General features: G+C 46.5%; 1 protein-coding gene across 1 annotated transcript in view; it reads left to right on the top strand.

Annotated features, from left to right (window-relative positions):
• The window catches only part of LOC138278794 (uncharacterized), a 344,627-nt gene that overhangs the window by 200,152 nt on the left and 119,117 nt on the right, over positions 1–25,358 (top strand). Inside the window, exon 8 of the mRNA XM_069219314.1 lies at positions 16,933–17,091. Within this exon, the coding sequence (XP_069075415.1) occupies positions 16,933–17,091 (159 nt within the window). The remainder of the gene's footprint in view (positions 1–16,932; positions 17,092–25,358) is intronic.

Raw genomic sequence — 25,358 nt, 5'->3', positions numbered from 1 at the left:
GGAAGAAAGAAAGAAAGAAAGAAAGAAAGAAAGAAAGAAAGAAAGAAAGAAAGAAAGAAAAGAAAGGAAGGAAGAAGGTAAGAAGGAATGAAAGCACATAGGAAAGAAAGAAATGAGGAAAGCATCGAGAAAGAAAGGAAGAAACCAAGAAATGAGGAAAGAAAGAAAGAATGCTAATAAATGAAAAGATGGAAGGAAAGAAAGCAATACAGAGAAAAGCCAGAAAGAAGGAAAGAAGCAAAGAAAGAAGGAAACAAAGAAAGAAAGAAAGAAAGAATTAAATAAAAAGGGATACAAGTGCTGCAAATTAAACATGATAAAGACAGATTTTCTTCCTGAACAAAATCCATTAAAGAGCCATTGGTGAAATGAGTCCAGAATAAACATGTTTTGAAGAATTGTGTGTTTATCAATTTACATATATCATATTGTAGCTTTTAATTTGTGTATTGCCAGCACAGTAAAAAGAGAATAACTTTAAACAGAACAGTTGCAAATGGACATAATCTGTTATGATGTGAAAGGGGAATTTACAATAGCATAGGCAGAAGACAAGAACTCCTGCCAGTTCACACCTCTTCCCTTGGCAGCCCCTTTGTGTTCCTTCCCAAGAGTTGTTCTCACCTCTCCCCAGTAGGGCAGAAGGCAGCATTGAGGAGAGCATTCTGTGTACAACCGTGAAGGGTCACTGGAAACTTTGGCAAACAAAGTGGCAAGTTTCTTAAGTCGCCATTTATGCATACAATACATTAAATTCTATTGAACAACATGTCAGGATTAATCCAACAATTCTTTTGATACCTTGAAGTATTATTTTAGTTAAAATCAGAAGTTAGCACTGGCGGTAAGGAACAGTAAAAATATTATAAAGGTGTGAGTCAAGCATTACTCTTTTTTCTTTTCCAAAACAAAATCCCACTTTGGGATTTCCTTTTTGAAAAGAAAAAAAGAATACTGTTTGCTACAGGGTTGCATCCTTCCATCGCAGCCAATAGCAAACAATAAAATGCATTGACAGGAACCGTCATGACAGCGGTTCCTGTCTATGTCTCTATAAATGACCTCCTGCTTGGCAGTCATTTATCAGTAAGTGGGTGGACTATCCACCATGTGGATGGAGTAATTTACTCCATCCCTATGCAGTCCTGTGGGCCGTCTGCCCTCATTTGAATCAAATCAATTTAGGTAGACCTTCGGACATATAGTGCAACAATGGTTTCCATGTCCAATGCATTTTGGCACTTTTTCCCTTAATGTGACTAACTAAACACACTATAGCCAAAATACTCACACTCACTGATGCCACTGGATCATAGATGGTGGAGCTTTCTGCTTCCTGATGCTTACCAGAGGCTCACACTGTCACGCTAGAAATAACTCACTTTGTGATGCCTATCATGTCCTACAGATATTTTCCCAAAAGTAAAGCTCTGAGTCTGCTATGAAAAGATAACCCAACATAGCGTTGATTACTGCTAGCTCATCTTTCTATAAATAGTCAACCCAAGGCAGGGCCCCCAAATATGCCTCTGAACACTCCATGGCCCACCCAACATCTAGGAATGACATGATGATACATGCAATGTAATGTTGTGGTCACATAGTACCAACCATGCAGGAAATCCTGCTTCTAGCTTCTCTGTGTAATATTTTCAAGATGTTTCAAAGAATGGCTCAAAAAGATAATGCTCTCATCTCGACCTACAGAACCAGTAGTATTTCAAGCAATACTGAATACAGCTTGGAGATCACAACCCTAGCCCCAGAATAGCAGGAGAATATTTTCTCTATTGTGTCATCTCTCTTATGGGCAAATTCCTATGTTAGAGTACATCACACCTTGTTTAATGTACGTACAAAAGTACAAAAGTAACATTTCTTCTATTTACAAGTATTAAAGCATGTATCAGTGACCCCATGAAACTGCTATTGTCCTTCATTCCCTCTTCATGTCATTTATCATACGGACCAACCTTCTCTCTCTGTGTCAAGTACATGTTTAAATTGATGGGTGTAGAAGGTGATGAAAAGGTGGGTAATCACCTGGTGATGACCCTAATTTATTAAAACGTATGTAGCAGGGACAGAGCCACAAGGTATATAGTTGCCTGTGCAATGGAAACCATGCTACATCCAAAGCAGACCTGCCTACTACCAGTTGTTCCATATCAACCCAAAATCTCTCAGTTTCCATCAAGGATCAATCGAACAATACTCAAAGCTGGGATGAAAGATTATATAGTTTGAAATTTGGTAACACCTGCCCATCATCTGATTTGAGATGCAACAGACGTTTAAGGGGTACAATGGGTTGGGAACCTTTCCAAATATAGACCAATATGGAGTTTTTCACATCCTCAAGGAGGCCCACCTCAAGTAATCAGAAGAACCTGAAAGAAGTAAAAGACAGTGAGAGGTATTCATTTTTATTGTGACCATCATCCCACACCAGGAGATGCAGAGAATGGATCACTTTTGTAAATCTTTGCATATGTCTGTAAATAAGGGAGGATAATTGATCTTAAAGAGATCAAGTTGTAACATATTCCTAATTCCCAAATATTTAATATAGGTCACTGGTCAGTAAAACTACAACTGGGGTTTCAATTACATTTCCTCTTCTTGATTCAAGGTGAAATAAAGGATCCCTGATTTATAAAGTAATCTTTGCACCAGCTCCAAATTAAATTTCCATTTACAAATGTAAAAGCATTTATGAGAATCCCCATGGAATGTGTCTGCTACGGTCCTACGTCCCACTTTATGTGATTAAATGGATGTGTGTATAAGGAGATGGAAAGGTGGTCAATCCCAGTGGGAAGCCCCAAATTTCAAAAGTGTTAGTAACAGAGGTACAGGTTAAGTATTTGCCTGTGCCATGGAAGCCATGCTATATAATAAGAAGACCTACCTATTACCATGTGGACCCAGCAAAAACCAATCAAACAATACTCGAAGATGGAATTATATAGTTTGAAATTTGGTGGTGCAAAGTCACCCACCGATTGAGGATGCTGTAGGAGTTTAAATGATACACAGGTAACTTTTCCTTGCATAGTGCTGTTGCAATTTGTGTCAGAGAAGCATGTGTCAAAAGTAATCAGAAGGGTCTGAAAGAAGTAAAAGACTATCAGTAGTATACTCATTTATATCGCTTCAATCATCCAAGAACTAAGGGCCAAATGTATCAAACATTTTTTGCAATTGCAAATGGCCAAATGGCCGTTAATCTGATGTAATGGTCAGTAATGCAGTAGGACCATGTCACCCTCCGTAGGTGCATCACCAATTGATGCGCAGATTGGATAGGTTCTGTCAATCGCCTCAAAAATGCAACTACTTTGCTGTCACGAATTGCTGTTGGCATGCAAGTGGAAATGGCACATTACAGTAGAGACATCGCACGGGGACTGGTGGAGGCTACCAATGCATTGGATAATATGCAGGCAGCCTGAGTCACTGGGAACACGACCTGGGTGGTCAAGATAGTGAGGAGCTCTCTTGCCGCAGTAGTGTAACTGCCGCTGTGATAGAGTATAGACGTTGCAGTTCCAGACACAGTGCTGTCTCAGAACCCTCAACAAGAGATGCCCTAAAGCTCACTGACCGTTCTAGTGGAGTGCATGGATACAAAAAGGAATGGGGACATGTCTCAGGTCTTGTTGTTTTGGGACATTGCACTACTGATATGATGTTAATGGTAAAGTATTTGATTTAAGGACAAAAATTGTTTTTGGACTATCTATTTTGTATGCCCACATATTTGACCTGAAGTTAAGGCAATAAATGTGATGCCTATAGCAATAAGGTACAATACGTGGTCTCTTCATTACTTACATTGAAAATAATTGTACATATTCTTTGCACATCTTTGTCTGCCTTCTGCTTTTCTTGATCCATCTGCTGTGTGACGAGGTAGTAATGGATCATCACCCTCATCAGATTCTATATCTGAAGGTTCCAGGGGTATGCCTCTCGATGTTGTGATGTTGTGCAACATAGCACATGTAGCCACAATATTGCAGCAGGTTTCTGGACTGTATTGCAGTGCCCCACCACTTTTGTGCAGGCATCATAAGCGACTCTTCAGCAGGCCAAAGGTCCTCTCAACAACGCTTTGCATCCTCCTATGTGCCGCATTGTAGCGCCCTTCACTTGGTGTAGCTGGATTAAGGTATGGCGTGAGGTTGAAGGACCACACTGCATATGCACTGTCTCCTACAATGGCAAAAGTGAATATTGAGCCATTGTCATCTCTAGTCTCACCTGTACACTATGCTACATTGTTCTGTGTTAAATTCCCAAGTAGATATCCTTCACCAAACTCTCCACCAAGTAGCTGTGTGTATCTTCCACTATGCCTGAAGATATACGAGTCATGTGTGCTACCAGGGAATCAGGCCACCAAATCTATGATGATATTTGAGGCATTGCAGATGACCTGTATATTCATGGAATTACTATTTTTCCTATTTCTATAGATACACTCATTGTCAGATGGTGGACAGTTTGCAACATGTATCCCAGGAACAGGTTAATTTAGTGGCTTTTTGTGGTGAACCCTGCAAGGGATTGTGGTTTTAACTTGACCAGGACTAACACATCAGTCAACCAACAACCCAATTTCTCACATCTAGTATAAGGGTAGACCCATGTGATACGAATTCCTTAATATGTGATAATTTGCCTTTGTCCATGGCATTCTTGATGACCACGCCCCCACCTTATTTTTGGTCTCCTAGACAAATCTTTTACACTGAAATAGGGTCATCTTCACCCTATTTGTAAATATTGTTTTCATATGGCCGCTGAGACCTATTGTTTGTGTTAGCCACATGAGTGAGGAACTTGGCATAACTCTTTTCTACATCCTTAATATGTTTCTAAAATGTGTAAGTTTCCCATCTTCCATGTAAGTAATATGGTAATGGAGGCAATCAGTTTTCCTCCTACAACACCACTAAAGGCATTCGATATATTCGGGGGTGAGGTCCCTTTGTAATTGTTGAGGTCAAATTACTCATCAATTTCGTTTGTATTTCCTTTCTCAGTGATAGAATGAACTGCTGCTTGAACATCTTTCTGTGGATCGAGTTCAGGGTCATCAAGCAGTGATCAGAAAATGTAATGAAATGTTATCAGCTATGGAAATGGTATTTTAATGACAAAGATGTGTATATGCATCAAACTTAGATGTATCACCTCTCACCCAGGTTATGTCCCTCCAAAGGTCTCCTGAACCAAATGTATTTAGAGCAATTAGGTGTCCTTCTGTAGTACCCAAATATGTCTGCAGCTGCATACCAAACCAGATAAAGCCCCTTAATACAAATATGTCCCCTCAAATCGAAGAGCCTTGAATGAAAGTCAAGCAAAAACGGGTTATACCCTTAGTTAAGTGGGTAGACTTTGGCCAATACTAAGTCTTAGAATTCCTCAGATCATAAGTTTGTTCTTTTCTTTATGTATTTTTGAGTCAATCCCTGGAAAGTGTTCATGTATCCCATTATATTTTGCAGAGCATGAGGAGTAACAGGCAATATAGTGGTAGCGACCCTTGACCCAAGGGTAGGTCGCTCCCCCTGCCGCTGCAGCTCCTCCAAGTTCCCGAGTTCCTGTGTTCCTGAGACCCACCTAACTGTAAGTACCCCCCTCCTCCCAGCCCCTCGCCCTGCCCCGCGCCACTCACCTTCTCTTCTGCTCCTGCTTCTTTTCCTCCTCTCTGTCTCTCCCTCCTCGCTCCCCCTCTGCAATCTTCTTCTGTGTTCTTCTGTTCTTCTGTTCTTCCCTTCTGTTCTTCTGTGTTCTTCCGGTCTTCTGTGTTCTTCTTCTCTGTTCTTCTCTGTGCTTCTGTGTTCTTCTTCTCGGTTCTTCTCTGTTCTTCTCTGTTCTTCTCTGTTCTTCTCTGTTCTTCTCTGTTCTTCTCTGCTCTTCTCTGCTCTTCTCTGGTCTTCTGCTCTTCTGCTCTTCTGTCTTCTGTTCTTCTGTTCTTCTGTCTTCTGTTCTCCTGTCTTCTGTTCTCCTGTCTTCGGCTCTTCTACCTCCTCCGTCTTCTTCCCCCGAGCCTGCCCTCCTGCTCCTTCCTCATCCCCCTCCCTCACTCGCCTCCCCCTCTCTCACCCCTAGCTAACCCGTTCGCTATCTACCTCCCTCACTCCTCCTATCTTCCTATCTCTCTAGCTCCCTATCTCACTATCTAACTCCCCCACTCTCCACCTCCTCCTACCTACCTATCTGTCTATCTATCTATTTCCCTATCTATCGACTTCTCTATCTATTTTCTCTATCTATTTCTCTATCTCTCCCCCCCTCCCGCCACCCCCCTCTACTACCTATCTCCCTATCCTCTCACTCTACCTCTCTCCCTCACCCACCTCTACAACCCCCCCTCCCCTATCTTCACAACCCTACTCCTATCTCTCTCCCTAATCTCCAAACCTCCTAACACTCACCCTCCTCCACCCTAAACCCCCTCCCCCAGCTCCTCTCACTCTACCTGTCCCCCCCCCTCCCTCGCGCTTTCCCGCCGCGACCTCCTGCACGCCCCCGCCCCCCAGCTCCCATTCGCCCCCAGCTGACCCCTCCCCCCCCCTCCTACCTCTTATGGCGGCCGCTGCGCGACAGTGGTAGCGACCCTTGACCCAAGGGTAGGTCGCTCCCCCTGCCGCTGCAGCTCCTCCAAGTTCCCGAGTTCCTGTGTTCCTGAGACCCACCTAACTGTAAGTACCCCCCTCCTCCCAGCCCCTCGCCCTGCCCCGCGCCACTCACCTTCTCTTCTGCTCCTGCTTCTTTTCCTCCTCTCTGTCTCTCCCTCCTCGCTCCCCCTCTGCAATCTTCTTCTGTGTTCTTCTGTTCTTCTGTTCTTCCCTTCTGTTCTTCTGTGTTCTTCCGGTCTTCTGTGTTCTTCTTCTCTGTTCTTCTCTGTGCTTCTGTGTTCTTCTTCTCGGTTCTTCTGTGTTCTTCTGTGTTCTTCTGTGTTCTTCTGTGTTCTTCTCTGTTCTTCTCTGTTCTTCTCTGTTCTTCTGCTCTTCCGATCTTCTGTTCTTCTGTCTTCTGCTCTTCTGCTCTTCTGCTCTTCTGCTCTTCTGTCTTCTGTTCTTCTGTCTTCTGTTCTCCTGTCTTCTGTTCTCCTGTCTTCGGCTCTTCTACCTCCTCCGTCTTCTTCCCCCGAGCCTGCCCTCCTGCTCCTTCCTCATCCCCCTCCCTCACTCGCCTCCCCCTCTCTCACCCCTAGCTAACCCGTTCGCTATCTACCTCCCTCACTCCTCCTATCTTCCTATCTCTCTAGCTCCCTATCTCACTATCTAACTCCCCCACTCTCCACCTCCTCCTACCTACCTATCTGTCTATCTATCTATTTCCCTATCTATCGACTTCTCTATCTATTTTCTCTATCTATTTCTCTATCTCTCCCCCCCTCCCGCCACCCCCTCTACTACCTATCTCCCTATCCTCTCACTCTACCTCTCTCCCTCACCCACCTCTACAACCCCCCCTCCCCTATCTTCACAACCCTACTCCTATCTCTCTCCCTAATCTCCAAACCTCCTAACACTCACCCTCCTCCACCCTAAACCCCCTCCCCCAGCTCCTCTCACTCTACCTGTCCCCCCCCCTCCCTCGCGCTTTCCCGCCGCGACCTCCTGCACGCCCCCGCCCCCCAGCTCCCATTCGCCCCCAGCTGACCCCTCCCCCCCCCTCCTACCTCTTATGGCGGCCGCTGCGCGACAGTGGTAGCGACCCTTGACCCAAGGGTAGGTCGCTCCCCCTGCCGCTGCAGCTCCTCCAAGTTCCCGAGTTCCTGTGTTCCTGAGACCCACCTAACTGTAAGTACCCCCCTCCTCCCAGCCCCTCGCCCTGCCCCGCGCCACTCACCTTCTCTTCTGCTCCTGCTTCTTTTCCTCCTCTCTGTCTCTCCCTCCTCGCTCCCCCTCTGCAATCTTCTTCTGTGTTCTTCTGTTCTTCTGTTCTTCCCTTCTGTTCTTCTGTGTTCTTCCGGTCTTCTGTGTTCTTCTTCTCTGTTCTTCTCTGTGCTTCTGTGTTCTTCTTCTCGGTTCTTCTGTGTTCTTCTGTGTTCTTCTGTGTTCTTCTGTGTTCTTCTCTGTTCTTCTCTGTTCTTCTGTGTTCTTCTCTGTTCTTCTCTGTTCTTCTCTGTTCTTCTGTTCTTCTGCTCTTCCGATCTTCTGTGCTTCTGTCTTCTGCTCTTCTGCTCTTCTGTCTTCTGTTCTTCTGTCTTCTGTTCTCCTGTCTTCTGTTCTCCTGTCTTCGGCTCTTCTACCTCCTCCGTCTTCTTCCCCCGAGCCTGCCCTCCTGCTCCTTCCTCATCCCCCTCCCTCACTCGCCTCCCCCTCTCTCACCCCTAGCTAACCCGTTCGCTATCTACCTCCCTCACTCCTCCTATCTTCCTATCTCTCTAGCTCCCTATCTCACTATCTAACTCCCCCACTCTCCACCTCCTCCTACCTACCTATCTGTCTATCTATCTATTTCCCTATCTATCGACTTCTCTATCTATTTTCTCTATCTATTTCTCTATCTCTCCCCCCCTCCCGCCACCCCCTCTACTACCTATCTCCCTATCCTCTCACTCTACCTCTCTCCCTCACCCACCTCTACAACCCCCCCTCCCCTATCTTCACAACCCTACTCCTATCTCTCTCCCTAATCTCCAAACCTCCTAACACTCACCCTCCTCCACCCTAAACCCCCTCCCCCAGCTCCTCTCACTCTACCTGTCCCCCCCCCTCCCTCGCGCTTTCCCGCCGCGACCTCCTGCACGCCCCCGCCCCCCAGCTCCCATTCGCCCCCAGCTGACCCCTCCCCCCCCCTCCTACCTCTTATGGCGGCCGCTGCGCGACAGTGGTAGCGACCCTTGACCCAAGGGTAGGTCGCTCCCCCTGCCGCTGCAGCTCCTCCAAGTTCCCGAGTTCCTGTGTTCCTGAGACCCACCTAACTGTAAGTACCCCCCTCCTCCCAGCCCCTCGCCCTGCCCCGCGCCACTCACCTTCTCTTCTGCTCCTGCTTCTTTTCCTCCTCTCTGTCTCTCCCTCCTCGCTCCCCCTCTGCAATCTTCTTCTGTGTTCTTCTGTTCTTCTGTTCTTCCCTTCTGTTCTTCTGTGTTCTTCCGGTCTTCTGTGTTCTTCTTCTCTGTTCTTCTCTGTGCTTCTGTGTTCTTCTTCTCGGTTCTTCTGTGTTCTTCTGTGTTCTTCTGTGTTCTTCTCTGTTCTTCTCTGTTCTTCTCTGTTCTTCTCTGTTCTTCTCTGTTCTTCTGCTCTTCCGATCTTCTGTGCTTCTGTCTTCTGCTCTTCTGTCTTCTGTTCTTCTGTTCTCCTGTCTTCTGTTCTCCTGTCTTCGGCTCTTCTACCTCCTCCGTCTTCTTCCCCCGAGCCTGCCCTCCTGCTCCTTCCTCATCCCCCTCCCTCACTCGCCTCCCCCTCTCTCACCCCTAGCTAACCCGTTCGCTATCTACCTCCCTCACTCCTCCTATCTTCCTATCTCTCTAGCTCCCTATCTCACTATCTAACTCCCCCACTCTCCACCTCCTCCTACCTACCTATCTGTCTATCTATCTATTTCCCTATCTATCGACTTCTCTATCTATTTTCTCTATCTATTTCTCTATCTCTCCCCCCCTCCCACCACCCCCTCTACTACCTATCTCCCTATCCTCTCACTCTACCTCTCTCCCTCACCCACCTCTACAACCCCCCCTCCCCTATCTTCACAACCCTACTCCTATCTCTCTCCCTAATCTCCAAACCTCCTAACACTCACCCTCCTCCACCCTAAACCCCCTCCCCCAGCTCCTCTCACTCTACCTGTCCCCCCCCCTCCCTCGCGCTTTCCCGCCGCGACCTCCTGCACGCCCCCGCCCCCCAGCTCCCATTCGCCCCCAGCTGACCCCTCCCCCCCCCTCCTACCTCTTATGGCGGCCGCTGCGCGACTGCGCAGCGGGCGCGCGCAGCGGGCACGCCGCTGGCGTGCCGGAGGCGCGCCAGAGGCAAGCCCGTCTGCGCCCGTCCGCGCCTGGCCCGCGCCCAGCGCCACGACCCCTGGTCCCCAGCTCCCCCAAGCCCCGCTGATCCGCTACGACCCCACCACCCTCCACGCCCTCAACCCAGGGCGCTCCAAAACCTGCTTCCTAGCTCACCCCAAACGCACCCATGGACCCTTCGCCTGCAACTCCTGCAAACGCATCTTCCACCACGCAACTACCACGACCACAAGCCCACGCGCCATCAGCCACCTCAAGTGCATCCTGGTCAACGCTCGTTCCGTCCACAAGCACGCCGTTGAACTTTGGGACCTCCTGGACTCCACAGCCCCGGACGTCGCCTTCATCACGGAGACATGGATGAACGCCTCCTCTGCTCCAGACATCGCTACCCGCCATCCCCGAAGGCTACAAGATCTCCAGAAAAGACCGCACCAACCAAGTAGGAGGAGGTGTCGCCATCATCTTCAAAGACTCCATCAGCGTCACCACCTCCACCGAAGACCCCCCCCTCGCCGCTGAACACCTGCATTTTCAGATTCGCACCGACCCAAGGACCACCCTCAGAGGATCCCTCGTCTACCGTCCTCCCGGACCTCGCGCCTCTTTCAGCGACGCCATCGCCGACTTCATCTCCCCGCACGCCCTCGCCTCACCGGACTACATCCTCCTAGGCGACCTCAACTTCCATCTGGAACAAAACAACGACCCCAACACCACCACCCTGCTCGACAACCTCGCCAACCTCGGCCTCAAACAACTGGTGAACACCGCCACCCACATCGCCGGACACACGCTCGACCCTATCTTCTCCGCCAGCAAACACGTCTTCTTCAGCCACACCTCTGCCCTGCACTGGACCGACCACAGCTGCGTCCACTTCACATTCCGACGCGAGACCTCCCACCTCCGCACTCAACCCATCCCTCGTCGACAGTGGAACAAGATCCCTGAAGAGCAACTCTTCTCCGCTCTCGCCGCCAACCAACCCACCCTCACCACCGACCCCAACGACGCAGCTCTCAACCTCACAAACTGGATCTCCAACTGCGCTGACAACCTTGCTCCCCTCAAACGCACGCATCGACAGACCAACACCAAAAAACCTCTCTGGTTCTCTGACACCCTCAAAGAATCAAAGAAAACTTGTCGTGCCCTTGAGAAGGCCTGGCGCAAGGACCACACCGCTGACAACATGACCGCCCTCAAGAACGCTACACGCGAACACCACCACCTGATCCGCACTGCCAAAAGGAACTTTTTCACCGACAGACTAGACAAAAACAGCCACAACAGCAGAGAACTCTTCAGCATCGTCAAAGAGTTCTCCAACCCCAGCGCCAGCGCCAACGCCGTCACGCCCTCACAGGATTTGTGCGAATCCCTCGCCACTTTCTTCCATCGCAAGATCAGCGACCTCCACGACAGCTTCGGACACCAGACCCAACCATACACCACTGAACCCGCTTCCCCGGACATCACCCTCAACAACTGGACCCACATCAACACGGAAGAAACCAAATCCATCATGAACTCTATCCACTCCGGCGCCCCTTCGGACCCCTGCCCGCACTTCATCTTTAACAAAGCCGACGACATCATCGCCCCGCACCTCCAGACCGTCATCAACTCTTCTTTTTCTTCTGCTACCTTCCCCGAATGCTGGAAGCACGCTGAAGTCAACGCCCTACTAAAGAAACCTACGGCTGACCCAAGCGACCTGAAAAACTTCCGCCCCATCTCTCTTCTACCTTTCCCAGCCAAGGTAATAGAAAAGACCGTCAACAAACAGCTGACCACCTTCCTGGAAGACAACAACCTGCTCGACCCTTCACAAACCGGATTCCGAACCAACCACAGCACGGAAACCGCCCTCATCTCAGTCACAGACGACATCAGAACCCTGATGGACAACGGTGAAACAGTCGCCCTCATTCTCCTCGACCTCTCGGCTGCCTTTGACACCGTCTGTCACCGCACCCTAATCACCCGCCTACGCTCCACCGGGATCCAAGGCCAGGCCCTGGACTGGATCGCCTCCTTCCTCGCTAACCGCTCCCAAAGAGTTTACCTCCCTCCGTTTCGCTCAGAACCCACCAAGATCATCTGCGGCGTACCTCAAGGCTCATCGCTCAGCCCGACACTCTTCAATGTCTACATGAGCCCCCTCGCCGACATCGTACGCAAGCACGACATCATCATCACCTCCTACGCCGACGACACCCAACTTGTACTCTCCCTCACCAAGGACCCCGCCAGCGCCAAGACCAACCTACAAGAGGGTATGAAGGACGTCGCAGATTGGATGAGGCTCAGCCGCCTAAAGCTGAACTCTGAAAAAACGGAAGTCCTCATCCTCGGCAACACCCCGTCCGCCTGGGACGACTCCTGGTGGCCCACGGCCCTCGGCACCGCACCGACCCCCGCAGACCACGCCCGCAACCTCGGCTTCATCTTGGACCCTCTTCTCACCATGACCAAGCAAGTCAACGCCGTGTCCTCCGCCTGCTTCCTCACTCTCCGCATGCTCCGCAAGATCTTCCGCTGGATCCCCGCCGACACCAGAAAAACCGTGACCCACGCCCTTGTCACGAGTCGCCTGGACTACGGCAACACCCTCTACGCTGGGACCACCGCCAAACTCCAAAACCGCCTGCAACGCATCCAAAACGCCTCGGCCCGCCTCATCCTCGACGTACCCCGCAACAGCCACATCTCCGCACACCTGAGACACCTGCATTGGCTCCCAGTCAGCAAAAGGATCACCTTCCGTCTTCTCACCCACGCACACAAAGCCCTCCACAACAAGGGACCGGAATACCTCAACAGACGCCTCAGCTTCTACGTCCCCACCCGCCCCCTCCGCTCCGCTGGCCTCGCACTTGCTGCCGTCCCTCGCACCCGCCGCTCCACGGCGGGTGGGAGATCTTTCTCCTTCCTGGCGGCCAAGACCTGGAACTCCCTCCCCACCAGCCTCAGGACCACCCAGGACCACTCCGCTTTCCGGAGACTCCTAAAGACTTGGCTGTTCGAGCAGCGATAACCCCCCCTTTCCCCCCTAGCGCCTTGAGACCCGCACGGGTGAGTAGCGCGCTTTACAAATGCTAATGATTTGATTTGATTTGATATATGATAGCTCCTGTATCATCCAGGCTTGATCTCCTGAGTAAGATGTGTTTTACAAACAGACACTTTGGGGCAGTTCCCCCTTAAATATTTCCATATCTATATTCTCTTTGCAGGAAAGTTAAGACCTTTTCATTTCAGTGATACACCATAGTGAAACAGAAAACCTCAGTATCTTTCAAAAGTATCTCTTCAAAGGACCGGGGTGCCTTGAAGCATAAGTGTGTTACCCCAGAGCAAAAAGTGAAACAAAAGAAGCATATTAAAAAATGCCCTATGAAGATAAAAAAGACTCACCTACAGGACAGTCAAACTTTACTGGTTGAACCCCTTTTCTTTGAGCTCTCATAAGGTGAGCAGCACAATGCCACCCACATACTTCCGTAGTGAATGGAGTAAAGCTATATAAAAAGAAGGGGCGCAGAACCTTCTACACACAGTCAATCAAAACACTGTGCTACCATTGTTAAGGAAAAAAAAAAAGAAAACTTTCATGTTGTCAACAACTACAAGTATGTATAGCATGAGACATTATTTGATCACTCATGATTATCTACAAGATAAACCATCTGAGAAGGTGTCAAGTCTCCCACTCCCTTCCTTGTTTCCCTTCTCTTGTGCGAGCTTGGCTTTTCCCATCTGCTCGCTCAAGCTCATTTCAGAATGACAAATGACACATTTCAATCTCGTAGTTTCTCTTCAGTACACCATGGACCACCATTGGATGTTCAAGAACTGCACCACAGCTCCTCAATCTAAGAAGAAGCTGGGTTGATCATACTTCTACAAAGAGATCCACATGGAAATTCTCTATCTATATTGGACCTTGTCCATTCTACGCATATGTGATAGGTTTTATCAAGAGTTTCCTATGAAGGGTTGCCGTGGAAATTACCTGTAAGAGTGAATGCAACTATCCGCGGAAGGAGATCTCACCTGCTCATCTGACAGTTTTGAATACTTTTTCTCTCAGTAGTAATGGAATTTTGACAGGTTGTTCTTCAACCTCTGATCATGCACTGAGAGATTTGCATTCCCCCCTTACCCTCCCGTGCAGCTTGTCCAACCTCACCTCCTTCTGACCATCAAAGAGGATCACATGTCTACATCCAGCACTTCCCAAACATCCAGGCCCTCTGCTCCTATACTCAGGGCTCTTATTCAAAAATTCTCTTCTATTCAGCAGTCATTCAGCTCCTTACATTTTATTAGTAGTAATTGTGACTTTGCCTGTAGCATTTTAACTGTTTAGGTTGTCCTAGAGCCTGTGGTGTTCAGTTGAGTAACTTTCTTTTCTAGATCCATCATTCTGGTTACAGGTGAGCCAGTGTCTTCTCAGATGGATTCCATTTTAGTACCTAAATCATCAAGTCGTCCCAGAATTTCTCTTTATAATCTGCTAATATGTTCAGAAGATTTGTCTTGGTGAGGGTCATAGTGGATTGCTTCAAAGCTAAATGTGTCTCCTTATCATTGGTTTTCACTCTACACTTGATTCTATGGGTCCTGAAATGATGTCTAATATCCCAATAAGACCTATGGTATATTTTGTTTGGTGGCCTCTGAATTGGTTAATGTCTAGTTCCTACAAGATCACACTTAGCAAGGATGACAGACAGTAGTAGGTGTGTATTCAGAATCAGTTCATCTAAGCTTAAACTCGAGCCAAGGGTACATATGAATACAAAGTATGTAGCATAAGACACAACAGCTGCCAAGGACAACTAGGAATACTCCTATACACACAGTAATATGCCTGGAGAGGCGGAGAACAATACCTCCAGAATAGCATTGTTGTGTCTGTGGTTTTAGCACTAATTATCTCAGTAAGCAGCTAAAGAGTGCTCCCAAAACACCCAAAAAAGCATTGCAGACAACCATAGAGCAAATTCAATAGAGGAACGTCAAGCCAAAGGACCTCTGATAAGACTGTCTCCCATATCTTTACGTCCACACAATAGAGCACCATTACAGATACTAGTAGTAGGACTAGATAGGGCCACGCACAGCTTTCCAGAACATGGCTTCAGGAGGCCCAAATCTGTCACATTACGACCCTTAGTCACCAGTCTGGTCAACAGCGCAGGCTGTTGTATTTATTACATAAGACCTTGGGCCTGATTTATATGCTGATGGACAAGTTACTCCATCACAACAGTGATGGATATCTAGTCCACCAACATCCCATAGGATATAATGGAATTTAGATATTGGCACACATGATATCGATCACTGTTGTGACAGAGTTTCTTATCCACAAATAGCCAAATCAGGCCCTTTGTGTTTTAGTGTACAGTGTAGTTAAGCAGTGATTTCTCAGCATATACTAATGGTGCTGGTACAGTTTTAGTGCAGAGTTTGCATGGCTATGTGAAAGCTTATGATTGCTGCTGTATATATGACTTTATAATATTTTTGTGTGTACATTAAAGATGTGTAGATTGCGGGTAAGATTATGTAGGTATGATGGGAGTGTGCATGTGTAGCTTTAGAGATGTGTGGGTTGTTAATTAAAAACTACAACATTTTTTGTGTTGATTATTTCTTTTTGAAAAGGCAAGAGTGGGACAGCAAACGTATATGTATATGAGAGTGTAGGTGAACATGTATTGGTTCAGGGAGTTGAAATGGTTTTAAATGTGTGGTTGTATGAATAGCTGTGTGTGTGTGTTTATGTATCTTTAAAGGTGCATTGTTGCCTAATGTACCTTCTAATGATACTATTAAAATAGAATCAGAAGACATGTACATTAGCTTACTCAAAATTAGTACTTTGTTTTTATTTGAAAGTGTTGATTATGTTAAATTAGACATTTTTATTGCTTTAAAAAAATGGTCACATATTATTGGGATTACGAGAATCTGCAAAGATTGTCTGTCCATATGTTGCTGAAGGCTTAAATAAACTTTTCTTATTCTGGAGGATGATTCTGGTCTTTTCAGTCAAATCATAGCTGTTCCATGTTGGACTCAGCCCTATGTGCAGGGTCAGTCAAAAGTTTTGTTCTTCCACTCTCCTTTTCTGAATCTGTTTTGTTGCCTTTTAAGGCTCAGTGTACTGTACCACTTCTAACCAGTACTAAAGTGCTTGAGTTCTCTCTAAAACATGATGTAATTGGCATAAACCTGATTGGTAGATTTAATTTGCGTGTAAGTTTCTAGCAAAGTGGTACTGCATGTACACAGGGCTTGCAAACTAAATGCTACTAGTGGGCCTGCATCACTCATTATCCCATCCACTAAAGTAGACCTTTAAAACATGCCTCAGGCATGCCACTGCAGCCTTTAGTGCAGTTTTAAACTAACATTTCAGCCTAGCAAAATAATTGTTTTGTGAGGCCTAAATATGTTTTAATATATAAGAGTCGCCCCTAAGGTGGGCCCTAAAAGCCCATACGAGCCCAGGAGCTCACAAGATGTTGGTATACATAGAATAAGTATGGTTGGGGGCTGTCCATGTTCATAGGAAAGGCAAGACTTGCAAATATCCACAAACATCGGTAACGTGTTGATAGGACCTTAATAAGGTATTGATAAAGGTGGTCCACCAAGACAAGGGAAGTATGAGTAAAGCTGTCATATACCCTACATAATGGCATGATAAGTAGTAATCGATCAAAAAAGGTAAAATTGGAGAGTCCAAATACCTAATGCTAACTGGACTGAGTGGACGTTGGCCACTGTATCTAAGTGGTGATAAATTATAAATATCATTAAAAGCAGTGGCAATATATTCCTTCTAGCAATGTATTGGTTTGTTTTTAGTGTGGGATGTTTCTCATTAACTGTTGCTTTTGTCTCTTTTGTCACAGCTGTGGTATAATCACACAGGCAAACCTTGACAAGCTTGTGGTGTTCTGCTGCAATGGGATGGAAGGCCAATATGTCAGTATTTTTATACCACACTATACAGAGAACCTTATACTGTGTGAAGTAGAGGTCTATGCAATGAAGCAAAAGAAGCAGAAAGGACACACCATATGATCTGTATAGTGAGCCATGTTTCACCAAGCTCCAATGTGCCTGGTTCCATCATGGTCTAGGAAATTATCTTCTCCCCCTGTGTTACCTTCTTTCTTGCATGCTCGTTGTAACGACTTGTTCATTTCATGTATGAAAAAAAACCTTGTATGGGATTTCTTCTTTTGACCAGCCATTCTAATTTCTTTCCAGGTTTCCATGTATTTTCCTTTACTCTAATAAAATGTCCTTTAACTATTATACAAAATGATTGTAGTCATTGCTAAAATTTACTTTTTCATTTAATGACATTACATTTAAGAGGGCAGTGGACTGGGGCTGAGAGAAACAGAAAAAGCATTGGCAAAGCCAAACGGTTTGTTCTAGTGTACTTATGTATGTAAATACTGAGATTCACAAATGCTGTTTGCATGCACTGCATTCACAAATGCTTTTTATCACATAAAAATCTGTCCTATTGGCTTTACTAGTGATGGGAAAATAGGTAGCAAACTATGATTTCTTTCTTATAGGGTGCATACAGGAGAGAAACACCAGAATGTGAGTATAGTTCCAAATCTGAAATAGTACCTCATAATTTCCAGTTGAAGCAAGCACTTCATATAGAGTGGAATGATAACAAAACAGCCATTAGAATTCATAATACTCCTTTCAGTGGAGCCAAAGAACACTGCATGTATATTCTAAAGAATTGGTAACAATACATCACAAAATCCTGTGATGTGAAGTCAGTCCTAAACAGAATGATAGATGCAAATTAACAGGAAGGAAGGATTTCAAATCTAACAGTTTTTTTTAGCAGTTTTACATAGTGTAAACTTGGCCCACGAATTTTTGAGCACCCTACGACTTATAGTCTATTGCAGGTTTTATGATGAACCCTTTAGGCTTCGAACATACTCCTTAGCAGTGGGATGTAATCAATAGAATAGAATGCAATGAAGGCTTGGTTTAGACGATTGGAGAGTTCACAGGTACATGCAGAGGAATAAAGACTTAAGGTTTACAGCTCTTTTTGTAGCGTAGTCATTGGTGGGTACCCAGCCTGGGAAAGACATTACGGGCCATATTTATACTTTTTGATGCAAAACTGCGCTAACGCAGTTTTGCGCCTAAAAAATTAGCGCCGACTAACGCCATTCTGAAGCGCCATGCGGGTGCCGTATTTATTGAATGGCGTTAGCCGGCGTTAGCCGACCGGCGCTGCCTGGTGTGCGTGAAAAAAAACGACGTACACCAGGCAGCGCCGGCGTAGGGAAAAATGGCGTTTGGGCGTCCAAAAATGGGGCAAGTCAGGTTGAGGCAAAAAAATCGTCTTAACCCGATTTGCGCCATTTTTTTGGGGCGCCCAGACGCCATTAACATGACTCCTGTCTTAGCAAAGACAGGAGTCATGCCCCCTTGCCCAATGGCCATGCCCAGTGGACTTATGTCCCCTGGGCATGGTCATTGGGCATAGTGGCATGTAGGGGGGCACAAATAAGGCCCCCCTATGCCACAATTTTTTTAAAAAAAAAATACTTACCACAACTTACCTTTTCTTCCCTGGGATGGGTCCCTCCATCCTTGGGTGTCCTCCTGGGGTGGGCAAGGGTGGCAGGGGGTGTCCCTGGGGGCAGGGGAGGGCACCTCTGGGCTCATTCTGAGCCCACAGGTCCCTTAACGCCTGCCCTGACCCAGGCGTTAAAAAGAGGCGCAAATGCGGGGTTTTTTGCCCCGCCCACTCCCGGGCATCATTTTTGCCCGGGAGTATAAATACCACGCACATGCCTGGGAGTCATTTTTTAAGACGGGAACGCCTACCTTGCATCTCATTAACGCAAGGAAGGTGTTCACGCCAAAAAATGATGCTAACTCCATGAACTTTGGCGCTAGACGCGTCTAACGCCAAAGTATAAATATGGAGTTAGTTTTGCGTCGAATTTGCGTCGAAAAAAACGACGCAAATTCGGCGCAAACTGAGTATAAATATGCCCCTACATCTGGCAACAAGAAAGCGAACAAGTAGCCTGAAAAAGGAGAGTGCTCGTCCACAGAGTTTTCCATGGTCCTAGCAAACTGCCCGAGTATGCAACCTATGCCTTTGTCAAAGAGCTGAGTTGACAGTTCATGTATGTAGAGTCAAAAAGCGCAGCTCCAGTTGATGTGAAGCATTTGATCGTAAAGAATGCTTCACTGAGAAGTCTACGTATCGTTGGTCAAGAAACTACAAGCAATGCCATACCAAAGGGTACCATGCCCCCAAGCAAAATAAAGTTATATATGGTCTGCAGCTTTAACGCTGAAGGCAAATGTTACCAGAATTACAAAGCATAGCCAAAGAGAATCATAATTTACCACTTAAAGTTGCAAATAGAAACGCTGGCTGGCAAAGCAAGTAAAAAGGAAGCATATTGTCGTTACACTTACCAAAGTCTTGATAGGTTGAGCATTGTAACCTCAGAACATGGAGGGGAGGCACAAGAAGTAGCACTGGGGTTCTGCTTACTGAGCTGTCTAATATGTGAAGCCGCACACCACCAAAGCTGCCAGGTGGTGGCTCACAACAACTCCAACAGTTGCCACAAGTGATGTGCCTCAGAGGGAGAACAAGAAAAAGCACTAAACTGTCTGTGATGACCCAGAGGCCGATCTTCAGGCCTCAGTGATGATGCAGATTCTCAGGGACAGCTGACAGCATCTGAAAGAGCTCCAGCAACAATGCCAGCCACTCCTAGGAGAAGTTATAATGCTGTCGTCTTTCCGAAACACCCACCACCTTCCGATACTGCCAAAAAGAAAAATATTAGCGATAGGTGGACGGCTTGGATAGAGACATTTGAAGATTTCATTTATGCACTTCAAGAGACTGATGACAGAAAGATGATCTAGTGTCTCAAAAATGAATTTGTGGAAAGTCTTAAAGCACTCACCAAACACTGTAAGGTCAATTAATTTAATGACAAAGAAGCTATGCGTCTTAGAGTTTTTGATAGACGCTTGTCAGATTCATTCAGGTGACGAATGCTGTGAGAAACTCTTAGTCTGGAGTGACTGTTGATGGCTGCCAATGCTGAGGCACGTGCTGAAAGACAAGCTGCTGACATGGAGGCCTGAGGTGCCCATAGCGAATCAGTCATGAGTATGAAAAGTAATCAAAAGACTGAGGGACACAAAGTGATGTCTACACATAAAAAGAAGTTATGTTGTAGATGTGGATTTTCGTTGCCACACAAAGGAAAGTTGAAAGGATGAGCCAGGCTGAAAGTGAGAAGAAGTATTTTATTACCTTAATGTAGAGGCTACAATAGAATGAGCTACCAGGCACAGAATAAGATCTAAACTCCTGTTTCAATGTTCCCTCCTGAACACATACATTTTAAGAACCATTACAAACATATACATTCTGAGAACCAAAATGTGATTCTCAAAGCCAATTAAAACCCAGGACATATTCCTCCATATAAATTAACAAAATTACCATAACCAAGAATAAAATAAACACAATTAATTTAACCCCCCAGTGCTGAGCCCTTTTTTGGCTATTTGGGGTAGTTCGCGCTTAGGGCTTCATAACTTTTTGTCCACATAAGCTAACCCCGCCAAATTTGCGTCCTTTTTTTCCAACACCCTAGGGATTCTAATGGTACCCAGAGTTTGTGGTTTACCCTGGAGGAGACCAAGAAAATAGCCAAAATACAGTGAAAATTTAGTTTTTTCCAAAAAAATTGGAAAAATGGGCCGCCGAAGAAGGCTTGTGGTTTTTTCCCTGAAAATGCCATCAACAAAGGGTTTCTGGTGCTGAAATCACTATCTTCCCACCTTTCAGGAACGGGCAGACTTGAATCAGAAAACCACATTTTCCAACACAAATTTGGCATTTTACTGGGACATACCCCATTTTTACTATTTTTGGTGCTTTCAACCTCCTTCCAGTTAGTGACAGGAATGGGTGTGAAACCAATGCTGGATCCCGGAAAGCTAAACATTTCTGAAAACTAGACAAAATTCTGAATTCAGCAAGGGGTCATTTGTGTAGATCCTACAAGGTTTTCCTACAGAAAATAACAGCTGAAATAAAAAAATATTGAAATTGAGCTGAAAACAACAGCCATTTTTCTTTATGTTTTACTCTGTAACTTTTTCCTGCGATGTCAGATTTCTGAAAGCAATATACCGTTTTGTCTGCTGGACTCTTCTGGTTGCGGGGATATAAAGGGCTTATAGCTTCATCAAGAACCCTAGGTACCCAGAGCCAATAAATGAGGTGCACCCTGCAGTTGGTTTTCATTCTATACTGGGTATACAGCAATTCATTTGCTGAAATATGAGGAGTGAAAAAGAGGTATCAAGAAAACCTTTGCATTTCCAAAATGGGATCAAGATAAGGTTTTGAGGAGCAGTGGTTATTTGCACATCTTTGAATTCCGAGGTGCCCATACTAGCATGTGAATTGCAGGGCATTTCTCAAATAGACGTCTTTTTTACACACACTCTTATATTTGGAAGGAAAAAATGTAGAGAAAGATAAGGGGCAATAACACTTGTTTTGCTATTCTATGTTCCCCCAAGTCTCCCGATAAAAATGATACCTCACTTGTGTGGGTAGGCCTAGCGCCCGCGACAGGAAATGCCCCAAAACACAACGTGGACACATCCCATTTTTTCACAAAATACAGAGCTGTTTTTTGCAAAGTGCCTACCTGTAGATTTTGGCCTCTAGCTCAGCCGGCACCTAGGGAAACCTACCAAACCTGTACATTTTTGAAAACTAGAGACCTAGGGGAATCCAAGATGGGGTGACTCGCGGGGCTCTGACCAGGTTCTGTTACCCAGAATCCTTTGCAAACCTCAAAAAGTGGCTAAAAAAACAAGTTTTCCTCACATTTCGGTGACAGAAAGTTCTGGAATCTGAGAGGAGCCTCAAATTTCCTTCCACCCAGCGTCCCCCCAAGTCTCCCGATAAAAATGATACCTCACTTGTGTGGGTAGGCCTAGCGCCCGCGACAGGAAATGCCCCAAAACACAACGTGGACACATCACAGAAAACAGAGGTGTTTTTTGCAAAGTGCCTACCTGTAGATTTTGGCCTCTAGCTCAGCCGGCACCTAGGGAAACCTACCAAACCTGTACATTTTTGAAAACTAGAGACCTAGGGGAATTCAAGATGGGGTGACTCGCGGGGCTCTGACCAGGTTCTGTTACCCAGAATCCTTTGCAAACCTCAAAAAGTGGCTAAAAAGCAAGTTTTCCTCACATTTCGGTGACAGAAAGTTCTGGAATCTGAGAGGAGCCTCAAATTTCCTTCCACCCAGCGTCCCCCAAAGTCTCCCGATAAAAATGATACCTCACTTGTGTGGGTAGGCCTAGCGCCCGCGACAGGAAATGCCCCAAAACACAACGTGGACACATCACAGAAAACAGAGCTGTTTTTTGCAAAGTGCCTACCTGTAGATTTTGGCCTCTAGCTCAGCCGGCACCTAGGGAAACCTACCAAACCTGTACATTTTTGAAAACTAGAGACCTTGGGGAATCCAAGATGGGGTGACTCGCGGGGCTCTGACCAGGTTCTGTTACCCAGAATCCTTTGCAAACCTCAAAAAGTGGCTAAAAAAACAAGTTTTCCTCACATTTCGGTGACAGAAAGTTCTGGAATCTGAGAGGAGCCACAAATTTCCTTCCACCCAGCGTTCCCCCAAGCCTCCCGATAAAAATGATACCTCACTTGTGTGGTTAGGCCTGGTGCCTGCGACAGGAATAGATCACACAACGGTCAATGTTGGTCCTTACGTGAGGCAGCTGTTGACCCTGGGGTGATCCATTCCTGACACAGACACTAGGTGTAGGCACTCAAGTGGGGTAGTGTTTTTATCAGGACAGGTGAGGAGTCACTGGGTGGTAGGAATATTGTGGATCCCAGCATATTCCTGTAGTTTGTGTGACAGAAATGCGAGAAAAATTGAGTTTTTTTTCAACATTTCAGCTTTGCAGGGTATTCTGGGTAAGAAAACTTTGGGGAAGCCACACAAGTCACACCTCTGTGGACTCCCCCGAATGTCTAGTTTCCAGAAATGTTTGGGTTTAGTGTGTTTCTCTATATGGCCGCCGAATCCAGGACCAAAAACACAGGTGCCTGCCTTACAAAACCAGTTTGTTTTGCCATGGATAATTTTGATGTCTCCACAATATGATTTGGGTGGTGGAATTTGGGGCTGAACTAAATTGGGGAGCTCCCAAGAGAGCACTCTCTCTCTGCTTGCCGCCGCATTCACCTGCTCTCTGGGTTGGCCTAACCCACTATTACCCAGTTGCACAAACAGCTTGCGAAGGGACAGCAGGACTGTCCTCATCACCTCCCTCATAATGTACTGGAAGAGGAGTTATCGAATGGGACTCCTCTGACTGAAAAATCACTCCCAGAGTCTGCGCCATTGTCCTATCCCTCAGATGCTGTCTCAGTATCTGATGTCTCAGTCTCTGATCCTATGTCAGAGCGGTCCTCTATAACCCGAGTGTAGGCAGCAGTCATCCATCAAGATGCCATCTCTGCTATTGGCTAAACTGTTGCTCTAAAACACTAGCCTACGTAGACAGTCACAAAATCGATGGTGTGTGAGATACGTGCAACAGTAGAGGCCACCTTACCTGCGCTTCTTCCCTCAATCAGCACGTACTTTCAAGACACTCAAAAAACACCTTGTCACATACCATTCGTCACAGTCTTTAGCACCTCCTGCGCCCAGTCCAACAATCATTATTGGTGCTCCCACTCCCTCCTCCTCGGATTCCCTCATTACCACCCAGCAAAAGTGCCCTTCATCTCTCCATAGACTTTGCTAATGTACTCAGCTATTTACATAAAATACAGATTTGCTCTTTGCAGTAGGCATATAAACCTTCTGCGCTTCTTTATGGCACTAAAACTGCCACTAGACAAGTCGGACCCTTTTCCCCCCAGGGAAACCACACACATATTGACAAAAGTGATATATATATGACAGCCAATCACCTGAAACTCAACTCAAGCAAAACCGAAATAATCCTCTTTGGCCCACACAAAAACACCTGGGACCCCTCATGGTGGCCCACCACGCTAGGCCCTGCACCCACTCCCGCCAACCACGCACGCAACCTCAGCATCATCCTAGACTCCTCCCTCTCGATGACCCAACAAATCAACGCTCTCACCTCCTCATGCTTCAACACACTCCGTATACTGAAAAACATTCAAATGGATCCCCACAGAGACCAGAAAAACTGTCACTCACGCACACATCAGCAGCAGGCTTGATTACGGAAACGCCCTCTACGCCGGCACCACTCTAAAACTCAAGCGCAAACTACACGCATCTAGAACTCAGCAGCACGACTCATCCTCGACCTCCGCCGACACGAACACATCTCTCCACACCTCAAATCCCTCCACTGGCTCCCCATTGACAAAAGGATCACCTTCAAGATCCTCATCCTCGCACACAAATCACTCCACAACACAGGCCCTGCCTACCTCAACGAGAGTCACCTTCCACACCCCCACACGAAACGTCCGCTCAGCTGACCTCTCTCTCGCCTCTGTCCCCCGCATCAAACACACCACCACCGGGGGCAGATCCTTCTCCTACCTTGCACCCAAAACCTGGAACGCCCTCACAACCCACCTTCGCAAGACCCAAAACCTACTTCTTTTCAAGAAGGGCCTCAAAACCTGGCTTTTCGAACAGTGAACCTCCCAGCCCCTTTCCCTCCCCCCGCCCCCCCCAAGCGCCTTGTGACCCTCACAGGTGAGTAGCACACTTTATAAATCTCTTTGGTATATATAGATCTACCTCTATATATATATATATATCTATGTACATAGATATATCTATAGATATATCCATGTACATAGATATATCTATCTACATAGATATATAAATATAGATCTATATATAGATCTATTTTTTTTAGTTGTTGTATGGTTTCCTTGGGGGCCAAAATGGCCCCCAGGGAAACCCTACAACATCTAAAAAAAAATTGCCCCCACAGGGGGTCACCCTGCCCACGGGCGACCCCCTGTCATTTTTTTTTAATATTTTTTTAATTTTTTTTTTAAAAAAACAATCCCCTGGGGGGGGCGCGATCGCGCCCCCTCCCCCCCCCCCCCCCCCCCAGGGGGCACCTACCTTTTTTTTTTTTATTAATTATGCCCCCGGGGGGGGGCGGCCCGTTTTCCGAGGGGGCCGCCCCCCCAAAGTGAAATCCCTGGCGTCTAGTGGTGTTTCCTGGCCCCCGATCGCAG

The sequence above is a fragment of the Pleurodeles waltl genome, chromosome 2_2 (assembly GCF_031143425.1).
Source record: "Pleurodeles waltl isolate 20211129_DDA chromosome 2_2, aPleWal1.hap1.20221129, whole genome shotgun sequence".
In the NCBI taxonomy this organism is placed as follows: Eukaryota; Metazoa; Chordata; class Amphibia; order Caudata; family Salamandridae; genus Pleurodeles; species Pleurodeles waltl.
This window is presented reverse-complemented; position numbering and strand designations above follow the sequence as displayed.